Raw genomic sequence first — 20,447 nt, forward strand, 5'->3', positions numbered from 1 at the left:
TCTCCATACCATTTGGGATAGTTTTAGAAGGGAAGAAAGGGGAAAGGATAGTTTCTTTTTCTTTTCAACTCTTACAAAGCTGCTCTCTATAGGCAATAAAGTGCAGAAGCCAGGGGGGATAGAGGGCCTACCCTCCCAATTTTTCCCTGCCCCTCTAATTGTCTTACTAACAAATATTGTTTAAATAACTGAACGTTGCTGCTAACACTTATGACTGACGGGGACCAGATAAGCTCCTTCTCCCCTTTTTTGTCCCTCTCCAACATTTAGTGGGGCTATGGGCCTGAAAGGTGTTGTACCCACAAAGCAGGCAGCCCCAAACCTGAGTCCTTCAGCACTTCATAGCACAGCCAGCTAGAGAAGGTTTCAGGAGAAAGAAAGGAAAAAAGTCTCCCTTCAATCCAATCTAATCTAATCTAATCTAATCTAATCTAATCTAATCTAATCTAATCTAATCTAATCTAATCCAGCTATCTATGTTTCTATACCTCCTGATATAGACATCTCTAGGCTGTGTTTTCCCCTTTCCCCTACTCCTGAAGCCTTCCCCAACCTCTGCGAGCCACAAACCACACTACAAGGCTCCTGTTCCAGGTTAGCCAGAACTCTGAATAGGCGCAACAGACCCCTTAAGGGGTGGAGAAGCACCACAACGTTTTGTGGCAGGTCCCGACTTGTCCTAGAATCCCATGGGGGAAGCTGTGTCGAGCCTCACCTAGGCAGCGGCGAGAAAGAAATGACATCCCAAACATCAGTCTCCACGTCCAGTCTCTGCACTGCCCGGCAGACATCTCCATTCTCATCCAGGCCACAGATGACATAGATTCGTGTCCCCACGCTGACCGCCCCAGCTCTTTCCACCGAGTGGACCAGGGGACTCCTGGTCTCCCACGCGGAATCCGTCGGTGCCAGGCGTTCTACATCTGGGACGATTCCCTCTTCGGTGCTTCCCCCCATCACGTACAGGTGGAAGCCGACCCCCACCGCGCAGTGGCTGTTCCGAGCCTTCCTCATGGCTGGTCCCTCCAGCCAGCTGTCGTCCCAGCTGTTGTAGATCAGCACCCAGTCCACGGTGGCCCAGAAAAACTCCTCCAGGAAGTAGCCACCCGTCACGAAGAGGAAGTTCCCTGGTGAGAGAAGGAAACAAGGGTTCTGCGTGTTGTGCTGGAGTCATAGCCCACTGAAGCTTCCCCCAAAACAGCAGTCTTCCTTTATTTGTTTCTTTTTATAAGACACAGGTTTCTACCATCGTTCTCAGTCATAGACATGACCGAGGAGGCGCTTCCTGTCTTGGATAGTTCAACCTGTCCTCTGAAGGGTCCATCTCAGACATCCATTGAAGTCATTCACACAATCAAAAAGTGTTTTCTACCCAGGTTTGGGAGCTGTGTGAGCTCCCAATGGGGCTGAATGGACACATCCCGGCACAGACCATTCCCCCTGCATCCAGAGGTGTAACTAGGGAAAACGGCACCCGGGGCAAGCGCTGAAATGGCGCCCCCCCGCGCCCCCAACATACTACATTATACTTAGGTTTTTCCTCACAAGCGCCCGCTGCCGCCGCCATGCCAGGCCACTGACTGGCCGCCAGACGCCAGCAAAGCAATGGGGGGGCGTGGGCGGCGCGGAAGGGACCGCTCGTGGGGGAGGGGGCTCTGACGTGCTCCCTTGACTGCTGCAGCGCTGCTGCACTGAGCAGGAAACATTTGTATTAACAAAAAAATTAAAAAAATAAAATAAAAAAATTTTGTCATGGCGGCGCCCCCCATGTGACCAGAAAAGATGGCGCCCGGGGCACGTGCCCCCCCTGCCCCCCTATAGTTACACCTCTGCCTGCATCTGACATGGACACAGGGGGCATGGCACTGCTGCTCCCCCCACAACTGGTTGAGCCCAAAAAATTCTGCCACAGCTGCCCACCTGCTGTCCTGGGCCTTGCCTTTCGTGCTGCCTCAGCCCTGGAGACTTCAGTCTAATCCTCCTCTAGTGGGGGCCTTTAACTGCCAGGCTCCCTGAAGGTAAGGTTTCTCTGCTGGCAAAGCTCCTTTGGTGAGGTGCTCAGGCCCCACGCCCCTGGGGACAGCATGCTGATGTTACCTGCCCTCAGAGGCCAGCGAAGGACATTTTAAAAGCTCCCTTTTATCTGGAGGCTTGCGTCAAGAAGGTTCCCCAGTGAGGGAGGGAGTGCCATGCGTGAGTGTTATTGGGATGGACAGAGGGAACCCGGAGCAGAGTTTTGATGGGGATCTGGATGAAGCCCAGCTACCCTGAACACATTTTAAGACAGAACATACCGCGTTCAGCTTTATATACTCAAATCTCCCTGCTTAAATACACCTAGTTATCCACTTACTGTCTTGTTACAACAGTAGTAGAGGGGCGAGGCAAGGTTGGAGTGGGCCCAGAGACAAGATTTTTAAATGCCCCCTGCCCCGAAGCTCAGCTCATGAAGTAAAGAAATCTTAAATTAGGCTGAATAGTGGTAACAAGAAGCATAGTAAAATTTATTTTTTTATATAACACCTATGTGCCACAGTAGAACATCATCCTAAATTATATTTTAAAAGCTTTTGTAAATTGTGGACAATGCAAGTCATTTAAGGGTACTACAGAAAGACATGCTGTTCTGGTAGCTCCAGGTCTTAACACTCATATCAGTTTTAGAGGATGAATACAACTGAAGGAAGCCCGGGCAGATGTGTGGCTGGGGGAGTCAGTCATGTGACTTGCCTCGGGGGGGGGCAAGGCATTGGGCCCCCAGACAACTGTCTCCCCTTGCCCTATTATAGTTACGCCCCTGAGTAGTAGCTAATCTCACTTTGGGCTTTCCTACTGTTCAGCGGTAGTTTACTTTGGCCTGGCAGGATTGTCTTGAAACTGTAAATAAAGGGGGTTGCGCAAAGCCACCAACCGAGGGAGCAGTCTTTTCTAGCTTGTGCAGACCTCCCACAACAGGGAACATACAGCTTTATTTTTACAACGTTGTAGTACTGTAACACAAAGGTTTAATCCGAAAGAAGGTATTGGAAATGTGAACGGCACCTTGCTAACAGCGCAGCAACTGCAATGTTGAAACACAGGCAGTACGGACACACTTAACAGTGACACTGTTGTAGGGTGTAATCTGGAAAGCGCCTTTGTGTGGAACCACACCAATGCCAACACTCCATCTATTGAAAGGGAGGAAATTCCTCAGGGCGCTGAAGTATCTGAGGAGTACTCAAATGGGTGGCAGCAGGGGAGACTGCAGCGTGTCCCACTGGGTATTTGTGTGGGACGAGCCTTCACAAAATGCCTTAAACCCTGGAGTGTATAAAATCCTGCATAGACACCTCCATTTCAAAGACTGGCTGGCAGCAAGGCGGAGGAAGAGAGAGACCGCTCCCTCTTTGAGATCTGGAGAGCTGCAGCTCAGGGGCGTAGCAAGGTTGGAGTGGGCCTAGAGACAAGATTTTAAAATGCCCCCACCCTCACTGAAGCTCAGCTCATGAAGTAAAGAAATCTTAAATGAGACTGAATAGTGGTAATAGTGGCATAGTAAAATTGTGGCACATATAACCTATGTGCCACAATAGAACATCATCCTAAATTATTTTTTTAAAGGTTTTGTAAATTGTGGACGATGCAAGTCATTTAATGGTACCAGAGAAAGACATGCTGTTCTGGTAGCTCTAGGTCTTAACACTCACATCAATTCCGGAGGATGAATACAACTGAAGGAAGCCCGGGTGAGTGTGAGGCTGGGGGAGTCAGTCATGTGACTTGCCTCTGGGGGGCCCCCCAAGGCAGTGGGCCCCCAGACAACTATCTCCCCTTGCCCTATCATAGTTACACCCCTGCTGCAGCTGCCAGTCAGAGGACACAGCGCCAAGCAAGAGGAGCGAGGGTCCAACTCAGCGTAAGGCAGATCCATATCTTCTTGGGGGTGGGCCATAGCTCTGGGGCACAGCAGTTCATCTCCATGCAGAAAATCCTAGCTCCAGCCACCCCCGGTGAAAAAGACAACAGGGCTAGAAAAGGTCTCTCCACTGGGGGCCCTGCAGAGCTGCTGCCAGTCAGAGAGACCATAGGAAGGGATGAGGCAGACCAAGGAACTGACAGTATAGACATGATAGCACCAGATATTCACCATGAGCAAAACCCTACAACTTTGCTCTTTTCCTTTTAGCTGGTGGGGACACAGCTCAGTGGCAGAGCACAGACGTTTAAGGCAGAAGGCCCCAGATTCAAGCGCCAGCATCTCCAGCATCTGAGCGACAGGACTGGGAAAAGAGTATTTCTCTCTGCCTGAGAGCTGGCTGGAGAGCAGCTGCTGGTCAGAGCAGATAATACCGAGCACTGACTCAGAAGACGGCAACTTCCTGGGCTCAGTTGCCAAGGCCTTAAAACAGTTGGTAACCTTCAGGTTTGGCTATTGTGGTGTGTACTCTATGATGTTAGGCTGCCTTTGTATGTCGTCCAGAAATGGCAACTGATGCAGAATGCAGAATCCAGGTTGGTCTTTGGGGCAACCTAAAGAGACCCCTCGGTTGTCGCCCCTAGGTGGGGGAACACGCTCCCTATGGATATGAGAGGATTGTCTTCCCTGGAGGCCTTCAGGAGAGCTTTCAAGACCCATCGTTTTAGCCCGGCTGTCAAAGGTATTTAGCTTTAATTGTAATTTTAATCTGCTTTTAATTGGTTCCTGATTTTAATTATTATCTGGGTGAAATACAAAGTGCTGGTTATTACATATAAAGCTTTTAACAGCTTGCACCCATGGTATTAAGAAAGTGCCTCCTTCTTATCAATTTCTGGAATAACAAGATACAAGACAATCAACTTTTTCATTTGGAGTAATTTAATATAGTTGACCTATAATTGTGCTCCCCCCCCCCGCTTTTCTCTTTTTTGGCTAAGCCATGATATTTAATAGTTGTGAAAAATAAAAAGTATGTTATTATTATTATTTTTTAAGAAAGAAAGCAAGCACCATGAACCTCTCTCCCACCACCCCAGCCCCTTGCCACCTACTGAGATCTGGGTGCTTTCCAGACTAGACCCTACAATGGGGTCAGGACATATCTCGGAAGTGTGCTTCCACACTTCCTGCATCGTGACACCCCAGTCCCTACACAGACAGCAGGGTGCCGTTCACATTTCCTATGCCTTGTTGTGAATTTAATCGCTGTGATATAGAGCAAGGACGTCATATATCCAGCGTGGAAAAGTTGCTGTTTTTTCGGGTTGTTAGTTGCTGCAAGACTGCTCTCCCTGCTGTTTACATTCTGAATGTGACTTGCCCCCAAATAGAGGCATTTTGCTGCTGTTCCAGTAGCTAGCCTGGAAAGCACCCAGGAGAGATCTGGTTGCAGTTGCCACTGGCTCCAGGGGTGTAGCAAGGTTGGAGTGGGCCCAGAGACAAGATTTTAAAATGGGCCCCCCTCACTGAAGCTCAGCTCATGAAGTAAAAAAATCTTAAATGAGGCTGAATAGTGGTAACAAAAAGCATAGTAAAATTCATTTATTTATAGTTTAGATAGAGAGACAGTGACAGAGACAGAGACAGAGACAGAGATATATCCTATGTGCCACAATAGAACATCATCCTAAATTATTTTTACAAAGGTTTTGTAAATTGTGGACGATGCAAGGCATTTAATGGTACTAGAGAAAAACATGCTGTTCTGGTAGCTCCAGGTCTTAACACTCACATCAATTCTGGAGGATAAAGACAACTGAAGGAAGCCTGGGCAGGTGTGCGGCTGGGGGAGTCAGTCATGAGACTTGCCTCTGGGGGCCCCCCAAGGCAGTGGGCCCCCAGACAACTGCCTCCCCTTGCCCTATGATAGTTATGCCCCTGACTGGCTCATTGGGTGGTGACTCAAAACCAGCCTTTCCCCCATGGTCGCTCCAGGACTTTGGAATGTGAAAAGCAAGAAAGCAATTAAGACACACCTGTTTCTTCACACTTTCAATTAACATTTTAATAGTGTTGTTTTAACTGTTTTCATTGCTTTTCATTGTTTTAATAGTTGACTGTTTTTAAATGTCTGAATTGTATGTAAGCTGCCTGAAGAGGTCTCATATCAGGCGGTTTGTAAATCTAATCAATAAAGATGTGGAAACTAGGACAGATGCTGCCAGTCAGCCCCCCCCCCCCCCGCCCACTGCTGCTCTCAAGCACCAAGGAGTTACCTACTGCAGCCACAGCACACTGGGTAAGGTTCTTGCGCTGGAGGGGAGCACAAGGCTGCCACGTGCCGGTCTTGGGGTGGAACTGGAAGAGCTCCTGCTGCTCCTTGTCATGCTTCCCAGCCAGCACGTAGAGAGTCTCGTAGCTCCGGCTGCTGCAGGGCAACTGGGCCACGTCTCTCCAGCTGGGGGGCGGGCAGCTGTCCAGCTTCTTCACCAGCTGAGCCGAGGCGTCCCCCCCAGAGCGCTTGCTGCGCTTCACCAGGAGGTCCAGGAAGGAGAGGCTCAGGAAAGGGACCCGGACAAGGCCAACCAGTTCCAGGAAGTCCTTCTCCCGGCCCGCCAGGTCCGTGGTCACCCACCGTATCACCGTGTCAAAGGCCACTTCCTCGCGGGCCACAAAGAGGTCGTCGCTGTGCAGCAGCTCCAATAACTTTTCTTTGGAGAGCTCCTCGAACTCCTCCTGGGTGGCCACTTCGGCCCAGTGAGTGAGGGCCACGTAGAGGGCTGCCGGACAGAGCTCTGTACAGGCAAAGTGCTGGGCATAGGCCATCAGGCTGAGGCAGTTGGAGACATGGAGCTCCCTTTCTAGAAACTTCTCGCAGTGCTTCTTGGCACGCTCAAACTGGAGGAAGTCAGCGGCCTCCAGGAGGTCAGTAACGTTGTGCCGCGTGATGTGGATGGTGCCCGTCCGTGTGAAGCTCAGAAGGGCCTGGAACGGTTCCACCTCAACCCCTCTGATCTGAATATGCCGTTCGGTGCGCTCCTTGGTGCCCCCAAAGAACATGGCCTCAAAGTACCGGCTGTGGCATGCCAGAGCCCACCTGTTGACAGGAAACAGCTTCCCTCCCACCTCCAGGATGGTGTCACCTTCTGGGTTTGCCTGGAGTGCTGTTTCCTTAAACTCCTCCTGGCTGGCCATGCTGCCTGCACAAACAGGCCGATCACAGATTATGTCCTCCCTGTTCAGTGCTCTTGGTTCCCATAAAGGCCTCGGAATTGTGGCTGGCAGTCTGGGACCAATATAGAAGTGACTGTCTGACCCTATAAATAGACCCACTCTCTCCTGATCCTCTGCCTGCTTGCTTGGACTTCCCCCATCAAGCAGCTGCTATTGCAGCTGGCTGGTTGGTTTGCAGCAACGTTGTCCCAACCTGAGTGGGGAAGAGCTGCTCCTTGCAGGGGTGGAGAGCTGGTCTTGCAGGAGTGAGCCTGAATTGTCCCCTTTGCTAAGCAGCATATGCCATGGTTTGCATTTGGATGAGTGACGACATGTGAGTGCTGTAGGATACGCCCCTTAGGGGATGGGGATATTGCACAGTGGCAGAGCATCTGCCTTGCATGCAGAAGGTCCCAGGTTCAATCCCTGGCAGCATCTCCAGGTAGGGCTGGGAAAGACTCCTGCCTGAAACCTTGGAGAGCCACTGCCAGTCAGTGTAGACAGTACTGGGCTAGATGGATTAAGTAAGGGTCTGACACAGTCTAAGGCAGATTCCTATGTTCCTAAGAGTTTGACTGGGCAGAAAACAGCTGCCTAAGTTCATTCTACTGAGTCAGACCATTGGTCCATCTGGCTCAGGATTGTCTACAAGGACTGGCAGCGGCTTCTCCAAGGTTGCAGGCAGGAATCTCTCTCAGCCCTGTCTTGGAGATGCCAGGGAGGGAACTTGGAACCTACATTCTCTTCCCAGAGCAGCTCCATCCCGGGTGGAATATCTTACAGTGCTCACACATGTAGTCTCCCATTCATAAGCAACCAGGGTGGACCCTGCTTAGCTAAGGGGACAAGTCATGCTTGCTATCACAAGACCAGCTCTGGATTGGGGAGGAACCACAGCTTAAGGGTAGAGCATTGGGCATGGGGGCCATAGCTCAGTGACAGAGCATGGTAGGTCATCTGTTTTGCATGCAAAAGGTCCTAGGTTCACTCACTCCCTGGTGGCATGTTTTAATTTTTTTTTTTAATCAAATTTGTGTTTTAATTTTTTTTAAATGAGATTTGGTTTTATATTTTTTAGCTCAGTGTTTTAATGTGTCTTTTTAATAATCTTGTTTTTAAATTTTATTGTGAGCCACCTTGGGATTTTCTTAATGAAAGGTGGGGTATAAATTTAACAAATTTAACAAAAATATATCTCCAGGAGGGGCTGGAAGAGACTCCTGCCTGGAACCTTTTGGAATTCGTTGCCTGTTAGTGTACATAACATGAGAACCAGGGGTCATCCCATGAAATTGATTGCCGGGAAATTTAGGACCAGCAAACAGAAGTATTTTTTCACACAACGCATAATCAACTTGTGGAATTCTCTGCTACAAGATGTGGTGACAGCCAGCTACCTGGATGGCTTGAAGAGGGGTTTGGATAACTAGATGGAGGAGAGGTCTATCATCGGCTACTAGTCGGAGGGCTACAAGCCACCTCCAGCCTCAAAGGCAGGATGCCTCTGAGTACCAGTTGCAGGGGAGTAACAGCAGGAGAAGAGGGCATGCCCTCAACTCCTGCTGTGGGCTTCAAGTGGCATCTGGTGGGCCACTGTGCGAAACAGGATGCTGGACTAGATGGGCCTTGGGCCTGATCCAACAGGGCTGTTCTTATGTTTGTGTAAACAATACTGAGCTAGATGGACTAATGGTCCAATGGTATAAGGCAGCCTCCTATATCTCTATGTTCCTAAGGATATATCCCTATGTTGGCTTCCCCTGCCTTAGGAGAAAGTCAGAGACATCTCATGCCTGCATTGGATCCTTGCTGCAGTCCACAGACCTTTGCATGCCACAGCAGATTCCATATGCATGGCTGTATGCTCTGCTGTGGAACTGTGGTGGGTGCTGGGTTGGGAGGGATGGTGGCGCTGAGCCCAAATGAGAAACACTAGCCTCTGGGAGGTGGCCAAACTGTTTCAGCTGTGTCACCTCTCACTGCAAGCTCACATCACAAAAGGCTCCTCCCAACATAAATCTTCCCCATATCTGTATAACTAGCATATCAGAGAAATCAGCCTAGTGCACATGTGCACACAGACAGACAGACACCCACTCACTCACCCTTTGTGCATAGAAGACCCAGAGATTCAGATGGTTGCACAATTGTAAGGTACCCCATGGTTGCTTTTTCTCATATGGAACATAGGAAGCTGACTTATACTAAGTCAGACCTTTGGGCCATCTAGCCCTGGTGTCCCAGGTAGAGGCGGTGGACAGAGGTGCTTTTTATCAGTTTCGGCTGATACGCCAGTTTCGTCCGTTTCTTGAGATGAATGACCTCAAAACGGTGGTCCATATGCTGGTAACCTCTAGGCTGGATTACTGCAATGAGTTCTACGTGGGTCTGCCTTTGTACATAGTCCAGAAACGGCAGTTGGTTCAGAATGCAGTGGCCAGGTTGGTCTCTGGATCATCTAGGAGAGACCATATCACTCCTGTGTTGAAAGAATTACACTGGTTGCTGATACGTTTCCAGGCAAAATACAAGGTGCTGTTTATTACCTATAAAGCCCTAAACAGTTTAGGCCCTGGGTATCTAAGAGAACGTCTTCTTCACCATAAGCCCCACCACCTGTTGAGATCATTTAGAGAGGGTCACCTGCAGTTGCCACCAACGCGTCTGGTGGCTACTCGGGAACGGGCCTTCTCCATTGCTGCCCCTGGACTTTGGAATGCGCTCCCTGTTGAAATAAGAGCCTCCCCATCTCTGGCAGTTTTTAAAAAGGCACTGAAGACGCATTTATTCACCCAGGCTTTTAATTCGATTTATGGTTTTAATTTTTAATGTTGGTTTTAAATTATTTTAATGTTAATGTTTTTTTTAATGTTTACATGATTTTAATTTTTTGATTTAGTTTTGATTTTAACTGTTGAATTGACTTTGTTTTTATTTGTTGTAAACCACCCTGAGCCATTTTGGAAGAGCAATATATAAATTAAATAAATAAATATAGATAATGCCCTTATACAAAATGTTGGTGTGGTCACATTAATTATTATTATTATTATTATATCCCACTCTTCCTGCAAGGAGCCCAGAGTCTTGAGTTTCTCTTTCACAACAACCCTGTGAAGTAGGTTAGGCTGAGAGAGAAGTGACTGGCCCAGAGTCACCCAGCTAGTTTTATGGCTGAATGGGGATTTGGACTCGGGTCTCCCCGGTCCTAGTCCAGCACTCTAACCACTACACCACGCTGGCTCTCACATTTGGAGTACTGCGAGCAGTTCTGATCACCATATCTTAAGGACATTGTTGAACTGGAAAAGGTGCAGAAGAGGGCAACTAAGATGATCAGGAGCCTAGAGCACCTTCCTTATGAGGCAAGGCTACAACACCTGGGGCTTTTAATTTAGAAAAAAGACAACTGAGGGGAGACATGATAGAGGTCTATAAAATCATGCATTGTGTGGAGAAAGTGGATAGACATTTTTCTCCCTCATTCATAACAGAAGAACCAGGAGTCATCCCATGAAACTGATTGCCAAGAGATTTAGGAGCGACAAAAGGAAGTACTTTCAAAGTGGGGTGACACCCAACAGCCTGGAGGGCTTTAGATAAATTCATGGAGGACATATCTATCAATGGCTACTAGTCTGAGGGCAATAGGCCACCTCCAGCTTCAGAGGCAAGATGCCTCTCAATACCAGTTGCAAGGTAGTAACAGCAAGCCAGAAGAGCATGCCCTCAGCTCTTGCCTGTGGGCTTCCCAGAGGCATCTGGTGGGCCACTGTGAGAAACAGGATGCTGGACTAGATGGCCTGAGCCAGCAGGCCTGTTCTTATGGTACATAAATATTTGGGGAAATAAATAAACAACATTGGGTCTTGCATAGCCCCAATTCACAAAGCACATGCTGGACTCAAAGTATATAATTATGAACAGCAACACTGTTACTTTGCATGCTGCATTAAGAACCTAGTAGACAAGTGTGCAGAATGTGGGATTCTTATGCACAAAGCAAGTTATCTGGATACAGAGGATCTGGGACTCAACACACACTCAATTTACAAGTGCTTTATTCTTGTCTTGCTGCTTAGACTTCAGCCCACATAAAACCTGCATTCCCCCCAAGCTATACTACCTGTATTATGGGGCAGACAAGAAGGTCTAAGCAAGAGCAGGAGCAATTAAGCTTGCTTTCTGACATGGGTTGGCTTGCTCACTTGAGTCATCTATCAGCACCTGTTCTGCAGCCACCTCTTTTTTGGTGGTCTGGATTGCAGAGGAAGTTTGGCGTGCAATCATGTGGTGGCAGCAGCAGTAGAAACTCAAGGTTAGGAATCATTAGGAAAAGGGAGGAAACTAAAACAGAAAGCCAATTCACAAGTTCATTGTATACATTCAGGATGGGGCTGAATGTGGAAACATTCTGCATAGAGTTCTTACTGTCCAACCTCAGAACAGGGTATTTGTAATGCTGGAAAAAGGCAAGCAAAACAATGAAGGGGGCTAGAGCACCTTCCCTACAAGGAAAGCTTGGGGCCTTTTAGTGTATGGAGAAAGTGACTGGAGTTGGAGATCATATGATAAAAGGTTTATATTCTTTCCGTCTATAGGGCCTTGTGCTCCATTCTAAACATGTGTTTTAGGACACCTGATGGGCATGTGATTCTACCCCTTGAAACAAGAGTTTTTTAAAGACACCAACTACAAAATCTAAACTTCAGCTGTGCCACATGAAGCTGAACTTATTCTTTGTACAAAAAAAGATTTGGTGGTTTGTACAGAGAGGAGATCCCCACAGCTGGTCTTATGATAGAGAGTATGAATTGTCCCCGTTGATGAGCAGGCTCTGTCCTAGTTTGCATTTGGATGAGTGACAATGACAACTAATATTTATATACCGCTTTTCAATAAATGTACCCAAAGTGATTTACATAGGAAAATGTATGTAGTTTATGTAGTGTTACATGGGTGACTACAGGTAAACACTGTCTGCTTTAAGATATTCCTTAGTGGCTGGGGTCGTAGCTCAGTGGTAGAGCATCTGCTTTGCATGCAAAAAGTCCAAGGTTCAATCCTGGCATGTGCAAGGTACGGCTGGGAGGGACTCCTTCCTGAAACTTTGGAGTCTCTGTCAGTCTGTGTAAACAAAACCGAACTAGCTGGACCAATGGTCCAACTCAGTCTAAAGCAGCTGCCCATATTCCTACGATGGGTACTAAAGGGAAAAAAGTTATCCCAGATTAATTTCCTTATCTCCCCCCACCACCCATAAGAGCTGGACTAGGACCAGGAAGACCCGAGTTCAAATCCCCATTCAGCCATGACATTTGCTGGGTGACTCTGGGCCAGTCACTTCTCTCTCAGCCTAACCTACTTCACAGGGTTGTTGTGAGGAGAAACCTAAGTATGTAGTACACCGCTCTGGGCTCCTTGGAGGAAGAGCAGGATATAAATGTGAATAATAATGATGTTCCTAGTTGTATGTCTGATGTGGACCATCTGATAGCTTTCCAGTTTCAAAGCAGCACAATCATATGAACAGGTGGTGAATTTTTGGACCAATTTTATTTATGAATACATGGATTATTTTATTCCAGACATAAGCAGCAGGAGAGATATTCACCACTATTAAGTTTTCACACAGAATAATCCTAGACATCTTGTTTAGAGCTTGAGGGGAGTGGCTAACCTCTGCTCTCTCTTCCTAGCCCATGTCCTTACTTGGAGAAAGTAATTCAGACCCTCAAAAGAAAGATCGACATTTCCTTCAAGTGCCAGGAAGAGAAGAGCAAGCTGGTTTGGGGGAGTTCTTGTTCCTGGTCTGGCCTGGCCAACAATTCTCAGGAATCTCCTATGTAATCCTTTTATTGAACTTACTTGTGCTATTTCACTGGTTACCAAGAGTATGGATCTCAGAACAGGAGTTGAGTCAAAGGTTTCCAGCAGCATGAGAGGGAACTTGCTCAAGGAGAGTCAAGACACTCCTAAGCCCCAAGCCTGTTTTCTTGCCACACACAGTGCCAAACCACAAATAGTAAAAAACAAAAGCAAAGCAAACAACAAATCCTCCTCTTGTATAAAAGAAATGTAAAAAAATAACTCCCCATGTAAAGAAGCTTCTTCTGGGGGTGGGGAGTGGCCTTTTCCGGCCTTTCCAGTCCAGATTTTGCAGCAGAAAGTCCCAGCTATCCATCTTGTTGCTGAATGAAGGGGTTGGGAATAGCTTCCATGCCATCCTGTGGGCAAATGAGAACCACAGAGGTCCCCCTGCAAACCACCAGTCCTAACTGACGAGTGTCCTCGGTGAGCTTGTACTGGTCATCTGGATCTGAAAGGGAAAGCCCAAAAAAGCCCTAAATAGCAGCTCCAGAGGCAGGAAGTTTCAAGATCCCCCTTCATTCCATTTCCTTGCTCGTGTGACCTTATACATACCTCTCATATACTCAATGGTACCATCCAACACAAGGTTTAGGAGCGGATCAAATCCTTTCAAGACACCACTGGCTATTGAAAGAGGGAGAAAAAAGGCAAAAGTTGAGGAACCCTAAGCAAAGCTTTAGGCCAAGCCAAATATTTTGCAGAACTCCCCTGGCACCATGCAGAGGCAACTGTACCTTCCGTGCAATGCTTCACTTTCCCGAGCACTGGTGGGACTCCTTTAAGGGAAATGGAGTCCTCTCAAGCTGTGCCATCTGGGAAGGTATGCAAGGATTGCTGGGAAGTGTGGTCTTTCCCAGCACTCTCTCTCCATAGAGTTCTATGGGGAAAGCACTGGGAAAGACTAAACAATGAGGTGCTTATTGTGGGAGATTGGAATTTGGTGCTTATTGTGGGAGATTGGAATTTGACGGATGAGCTAGAACTTCCTGTGCTGGATGGTGTTACACTCCCGCAGAAGGAACAGGTACACAGCTTGGGAGTGCTCTTGGATCCAGGCCTCACCCTTGTATCTCAGGTGGAGGCTATGGCCAAGACCGCTTCCCATCAGCTTTGGTTGATTCGACAGCTGCATCTATTCCTTGAAGAGAATGATCTCAAAACAGTGGTGCATCAGCTGGTAACCTCCAGGCTTGACTATTGCAATGCGCTCTACATGGGGCTGCCTTTGTACATAGTTTGGAAACTTCAGTTAGTCCAAAATGAGGCAGCCAGACTGGTCTCTGGGGTAACCCAGAGAGATCACATTATGCCTGTTTTCAAGCAGTTGCATTGGCTGCCAATATGTTTCCAGGCAAAATACAAAGTGCTGGTTATTACCTTTAAAGGCCTGAATGGCTTAGGTCCAGGTTACTTTAGAGTGCGCCTTCTTTTGTATGATCCCCTTCACACGCTGAGGTCTTCCAGAGAGGTACATCTCCAGTTGCCACTGGCACATCTTGTGGCAACTCGGAACCAGGCCCTCTCTGTAGCTGCTCCTGGTTTGTGGAATGCACTCCCAACAGATATCTGTAGTTTGGATTTGTCATTGACTTTTAAGAGAGCCCTAAAGATTTACTTGTTTGGCCGGGCCCTCCAAGGTTTTTTAATTATTTAAGCATTTTAATTGGTTTTAAAGGATTCTGAATTGTTTAAAATTTGTTTTTACATTGTTTTAAGTAGTGTTTGCCTTTGTTTTTTTACTTGTACACCGCTCAGAGCCTTTGGATGGGGTTGTATAGAAATATAATAAATTCTACTGCTGAGCTGAAATTCACAATTTTCCAGCAAAGAAACTACAAAAGGAGATTTCAGCTGGAAACTACTGAACTAGAATTTATCTGGAAATTTGATTCTATTCATTCAGGCATGAACCAAGGCTGGGATTTATCATCTCATTATGTATATTAAGTAACTGAGTTCAGCTGGAAAGACTGTACTGTAACCCATTATTGCTGGTATAAATTATCACTGTACTTATCTCATGCATTTCACCTCACATAAGAATAATCAGCCAAAATGCTTCTCACATTCCAGAGCTATTGGGACTTGTGTATGGGGCAGTATAAAAATGTGTTAAAAACAGTACACCTGCTAGCGTTCCATGCGCACCTTTCAGGACGGAAGGACAGTTCACCCTGGCTGCCATTCTCATCTTCCCTGCCGTGAGCCCAGCAGGCAGATAATTCATCCGGCTGGGGACTGAACTCCCCAAGTTGCAGAATTCAACCCCCAACTGGGCAATTTAACAGTCCTCTGGGCTTGGGCAAGGTGGTGGTGGGATAGATGGTCAGGGGTGGGGTGGGGAACAGGAGCAGCAAGCACCACATCTGCAGCTTGTTTTCTGCCTCTGCCCCAGTGGTGGGCAAAGAACATTCTCAGCATCTTTGCAAAACAATTCCTTGGGGGAATGTCTTGCAGTTAAAGGTGTTTCTACTGTAAAGGTCTGGAACACATGTTTTGTGACACCAGAAGAGAATTGCCTCTCATTAAAAGGAGATATACAAATTCATGGAAGTGAGACCAGTCACTGGCTAAGTCAAGATAGCTGTTTGGGACCTCCTTGTTTAGAGGCGATCTGTCTCTAAACAAGTTGCTTGGGAGAGGCTATCGCCTTCATGCCTTCTTGTGGGCTTCCTGGAGACATCTGGTTGGCAAATGTTGGAGCCACCTAGCCCAGCATCCCGAATCCATCAGGGCCTGACCCAGCAGGGCTCTTCTGACATTCTTATCAAGAGATTCTATGAGAAAAGAGTGGCACAAGCACGCACAAAGTGAACAGCAAAGGAAGAGCAGCTCAAGCTGGCCTTACCTTCTCGTCCACCCTGGAACTTGACACGGATGGTTTTGTCAATGTACTTGGAGAGATCCAAAATGCTCTCCTTCTTCTTCTTCTCTTTGTCCTAGAGCAGAAGCAAAAAGGGGACTCATGAGCCCAACGTCCAGCTTGCATTATAAAGAGTTCAGAGACTCAGAAGATTATCTAAAACGCTCTCTGCTCCTTACATAAGAACAGCCCTGCTGGATCAAGCCCAAGGCCCATCTAGTCCAGCATCCTGTTTTGCATAGTGGTCCACCAGATGCTGCTGGAAGCCACAAGCAGGAGTTGAGGGCATGCCCTCTCTCCTGCTGTTACTCTCCTGCAACTGGTACTGAGAGGCATCCTGCCTCTGAGGCTGGAGAAGGCTTAGAGCCACCAGACTAGTAGCCACTGATAGACCTCTCCTCCATGAAGCTATCCAAACCCTTCTTAAAGCCATCCATGTTGTTGGCTGTCACCACATCTTGTGGCAGAGAATTCCACAAGTGGATTATGGGTTGTGTGAAAAAGTACTTCCGTTTGTTGGTCCTAGATTTCCCGGCAATCAATTTCAATCTCCTTGAGCCAGGAGATTCCACTGATGAAGTTTCTTCAACAGTCACCTGTCCAAAGGGTCCAGGATGATCAGAGATATTCCCCCCCCACCTTGTTTACCTCAGATCCCTTTAAGACAGGTGAAAAATAAATAGCATATTGCCTTCCTCACCCTAGACACTGCCTAAGACAGTGATATGCACTATTTTTCAAGTAGGAACCACTTTGGTTTAAAAAAACAAACACACACCTCCCATTGTGAGAGCCCCACTGTGCTGACCTCTTTAACCAGAAGCTTTTCCCAGTGCAGGGTTAGCCTTTAAGAGAAAAAGAGTCCTGTTAAGCCCAAACACTATCTCAGAAGCGCACATGAATTTCTGGGAAGGGTGGTCCTTCCCAGTGCTTTATACACAGAGCTCTATTCGTCAAGTGCGGAGGAGGACTACACTTCCCACTGTTTCATGTGCACCTTCCAAGATGGCGCCAGGATCTGAGAGGATTCCATTTCCCTTAAAGGGTGGGAAAAGTGCAGGATTGAACAGTTGGTACAGTCGCCTCTGTATCAGGGGAGTTGTGCAGAGTGTTTGGCTTCAGCTGAAGCTTTGCACAGGCCTAATAAACAAGACAGGGTCAATGAAGGCCACCACTGGCTCCTGGGCCTTGCACTGAAGAACAGCACCCTAAGATAAACAGGCTACTGGGATCCCTCCATGAGAAACAGGATGGCCAGATATCTTCTAGACTCTTTTTGACAGAAAGGTGAAATATAAACAAACAAAAATACCATATGAATAGCATTTTTGAGTGTTGAAAGAGCTTTGCATTTATTGTTTTGGTATCATCTTTGCAACAACCCTGGAACATAAGAATTATTACCTCAATAATAAAATAATAATAATAATAGGGTGTCCATTTTCCTTCCATTTTCTATCAGACCAGGAGATGTGGGTGGGGGGTGGGGTAGTGACAGACCAGCCACCTTTTCAAGGCCTCACAACATACTTTGATCCCACCAGGATGATTTTCATTCCACTCACCAGCCTGTTTGTGCCACTTCCATCCCTCATGGGTACAGCACCAAGCACCAGTTGGTGATGCCCTTGAGGAAAAGGCCACCCATGAGAAGCCCTTCAAATGCCTACCAGGAAGCTCTGAGAGGGGACGGAGATAAGTCTACCCATGTTTCGTCTGAATATATACACTGCCTTGAGATCTCTGTGTTAAGCAGTTTAAAGGTATAATAAATTAATTAAATAAATATGAGCAAAGAATACCTCTCCCCCACTTAGCACTGTCTAAATAAGTCTGTTATCTGCAGACCAGAGACACCGACTATTATCTGAACAGACTTGCATATACACAAGATAAGCAACATCTCAGGAATAAGTTTGGCTACGCAGCTCCAGACACGCCCGTGTGAATTTGCATAAGTGCGCGAGAGGCTGCCTCGCTGATACTTACACAAGAACCAATGCCTCCTTCATTTGACTAAACTTGCGCTTACATATAAGTAGAAACTTAATACCATTACTTAATGGAGCAATAAAAACGTAAATATATTTGCATGTGGAGACGAGTGGCAGCCGCGCCTCGTTTATCGTAACTTTGCTGTGCCTCCAACCTCCCGCTCCGCCTTTCTACTCACCGCCATATTGCTTTCCACCGGCATCCCACCCTCTAGCCTCGCTCGCTCCCTAACGTTACTTCCGGCTTCCTGCCGCCACCTTTTCTCCAATCGGCGTCCAGCGATTACGCTACCAGTCCCGCCCCTTTCGCTCCTGTCACCTGAGAGCGAGGGGGAGAGAGAAACGAAAGCCTAGAGTGACGCGGGCACAATCAAGTCTTCCAGTTCCCAACAGAAGTAGAAGCAAAAACGCAGAGAAGGAACGAGCCGGTCCCGGTGCATACACGGGGCAGCACCCTCGAAGTAGCCCAGAGAGCAGCCGTGTCAGAGGCGACTCCCATTGACGGACAGGAGGAACCCCTGCGCGTCACTCTACTCCTTTCTTATCTCTATGGTCTTAAACTGTCAAGCCTAGGCCACTCTAGGCCTCGGCAACTCCGTGGTACAAGGCTGCCCTCCGATGCCGTTGGAAGGCTTTGTCTGAGACTGTGGCTTTGTCTGAGACTGTGATATACCGCTCAGAGGAACCGCGGCGGTCTATCGCTTTATATATTGTATTCTCTTATGTGTCGAAATGTGCGATATAAACATGTCAAATAAATACACATAAAGAAATATTTAAGGGAATCAGCCTATGAGAGAGAGCAAGAGAGCATAGAGAGAAGGGCGCAGGACGGGTGGTTTTGAGGTTGTTTTACTTAGCAGCTCCTGCCAGACCTCCGTCCCTCGTCCTCTCGCTACAGCAAATCGGAAGGCGGGGGGAAGAGACAGGAACAGCTTCCGGGTCGTGTTGCTGGGTAACCAGAGGCCCACTTCCTGCCAGGACCGGAAGTTATTTTTTCCTTCTTCTTCCTTCCTGACTCTAGCCAGGACGAGAGGTGGAAGCAGCGATGGCGGCTACTTCGGGGCGGCTGGTTCTGCTCGCGTCGTGGTTGCTGGTGTCGCTCTTGATCGCCCAGGTGATGCAGGCTGCCCCACCCCGAGGGAAAGTGTGCACGAGAGGGCTGGGCTGGGCTGGGCTGGGCTGGGGTTGTTTCCAGTCTTCCTTCGAGTCGGAACGGGAGGAAGGGAGGGGCGGGTGGAGGAGGGGAGCCTGGCTCCTCCCCCTCCCCCCCAGTTTTCCCCATCTGTTTAATGGGCTCAAGGCTGCAGCGTTCTCTTATTTATATGAGACGTTAATAAAGTTTTTTTATTATTATTCGCAGCCCTGAAACCACGAAGGTACGGGTTTCAAAGATAAAGCAAGCCCTGCTCGTGTAGTCTTGAAGCTAGTGCAGATGGCCTTAAGATGAGATTAGACACGTCTGTAGAAGGGGCGGTTCGGTGGCTACACCTAGGCATAGTGTGCATCTAGAGCAGTGTTTCTCAACTTTTTTGGAGTACACTAAATTCTTCGAGCAGAGTTTCAGGGACCACTATATTCTTCATGCACAGTTTCCCGGACCAGAAGTTAGTAAAGGGGTATCAAGTTTATGTCCGTATGTCTGTCTGTCTGTCTAACAGACTTCTATACTGCCCAGAACTTGCATCTCTGGGCAGTTTATAATTAAAATAATATAAGCATTAAAATATTTAAATTGGGAATCTTTTGCAAACATGGAATATTAAGGGTTCTCAACCTTGGGTCCCCAGATGTTGGTGGATTTAAATTCCCATAACCCCCAACCACAATGGCATTTGGCCATTATGGCTGGGGATTATGGAAGTTGAAGTCCACCAACATCTGGGGACTCAAGGTTGAGAACCCCTGAATCTAAAAGCCTGGGTGAACAAATATGTCTCCAGTATGTCTTCAGTGTGTGCAGGGAGGGGGTGCTTGTGATTACTCAATGGAGAGGGGATGTTGGGCCATTAGAAAAATTCAAAAGCTACATGGGGCCAACAAAAACAACAGACAAGCAAGCTTTTGAATTCCCCAAAACTCTTCATCAGGCTGGATGTCAAGCAAAGCAAAAAGGAGGTGAGGAGAGGAGAGTGGGCAAGTTGTCTGTAGAGCCCAAAGTCTACAGTTTAAACCTCTCACAATGGAGGTGGAGTTTTAGCAGGAGTTGTGTAGTCGCAGGGCCGCATCAAGACAACATCAGTCAGGACCACCCACTGAAATTAATTTAGTCATCTCTCATTTGTGTCAATGCTGCTTGGTCATGATCACCTGGCTTGATCTGGATCCTGCTCTTAGATGTGCACTTTGTGAGGTGGACCTAATGAAACCCGCACAGCAACTCCAAAACTCCTTAAAACCCGTTACGTGGCAGGCGCTGGGAATGGGTTTTTTAAAATGGTGAAATAAAATGTGAAGAAGAGTGGTGGGGACCTGGCATTAAGGGGAAGGGGGCGATTCTGAGATGGCGGAGGCGTGGGGTGTTGTAGTGGTGGATGCCTTATCTTCCTCGGTGGGGAGACGAGGCACTGTTCAGGGTGGGCGAGGCAATGGTGCACCAGACCGC

General features: G+C 47.7%; 3 protein-coding genes across 5 annotated transcripts in view; 1 reads left to right on the plus strand and 2 right to left on the minus strand.

The window, feature by feature from the left end:
• Positions 1-640: 640 nt before the first annotated feature.
• LOC128346057 (kelch-like protein 23) lies at positions 641-7,246 on the minus strand. The gene is made up of 2 exons (XM_053298934.1): positions 6,178-7,246; positions 641-1,127 (listed from the first exon to the last, which is right to left on the minus strand). Exons 1-2 carry the CDS (start codon positions 7,094-7,096, stop codon positions 712-714), a joined length of 1,335 nt encoding a protein of 444 aa, XP_053154909.1. The 5' UTR covers positions 7,097-7,246; the 3' UTR covers positions 641-711.
• A 5,405-nt stretch (positions 7,247-12,651) lies between these two features.
• LSM7 (LSM7 homolog, U6 small nuclear RNA and mRNA degradation associated) lies at positions 12,652-18,846 on the minus strand. The gene is made up of 5 exons (XM_053297030.1): positions 18,699-18,846; positions 18,022-18,161; positions 15,834-15,924; positions 13,538-13,609; positions 12,652-13,433 (listed from the first exon to the last, which is right to left on the minus strand). The coding sequence occupies exons 2-5, from the start codon at positions 18,043-18,045 to the stop codon at positions 13,291-13,293; spliced, it is 330 nt and encodes a 109-aa protein (XP_053153005.1). The 5' UTR covers positions 18,046-18,161; positions 18,699-18,846; the 3' UTR covers positions 12,652-13,290.
• SPPL2B (signal peptide peptidase like 2B) overlaps positions 18,830-20,447 on the plus strand; it is a 43,133-nt gene continuing 41,515 nt past the window's right edge. For all 3 annotated transcript variants that reach the window (XR_008316356.1, XM_053297029.1, XM_053297028.1), the window contains exon 1: positions 18,830-18,959. Coding sequence is in view for 2 of the 3 variants with exons in the window: in XM_053297029.1 (XP_053153004.1) it covers positions 18,891-18,959 (69 nt within the window). In the remaining variant the exon portion in view is untranslated. The remainder of the gene's footprint in view (positions 18,960-20,447) is intronic.

This window comes from Hemicordylus capensis, chromosome 2 (assembly GCF_027244095.1).
Source record: "Hemicordylus capensis ecotype Gifberg chromosome 2, rHemCap1.1.pri, whole genome shotgun sequence".
Lineage (NCBI taxonomy): Eukaryota > Metazoa > Chordata > Lepidosauria > Squamata > Cordylidae > Hemicordylus > Hemicordylus capensis.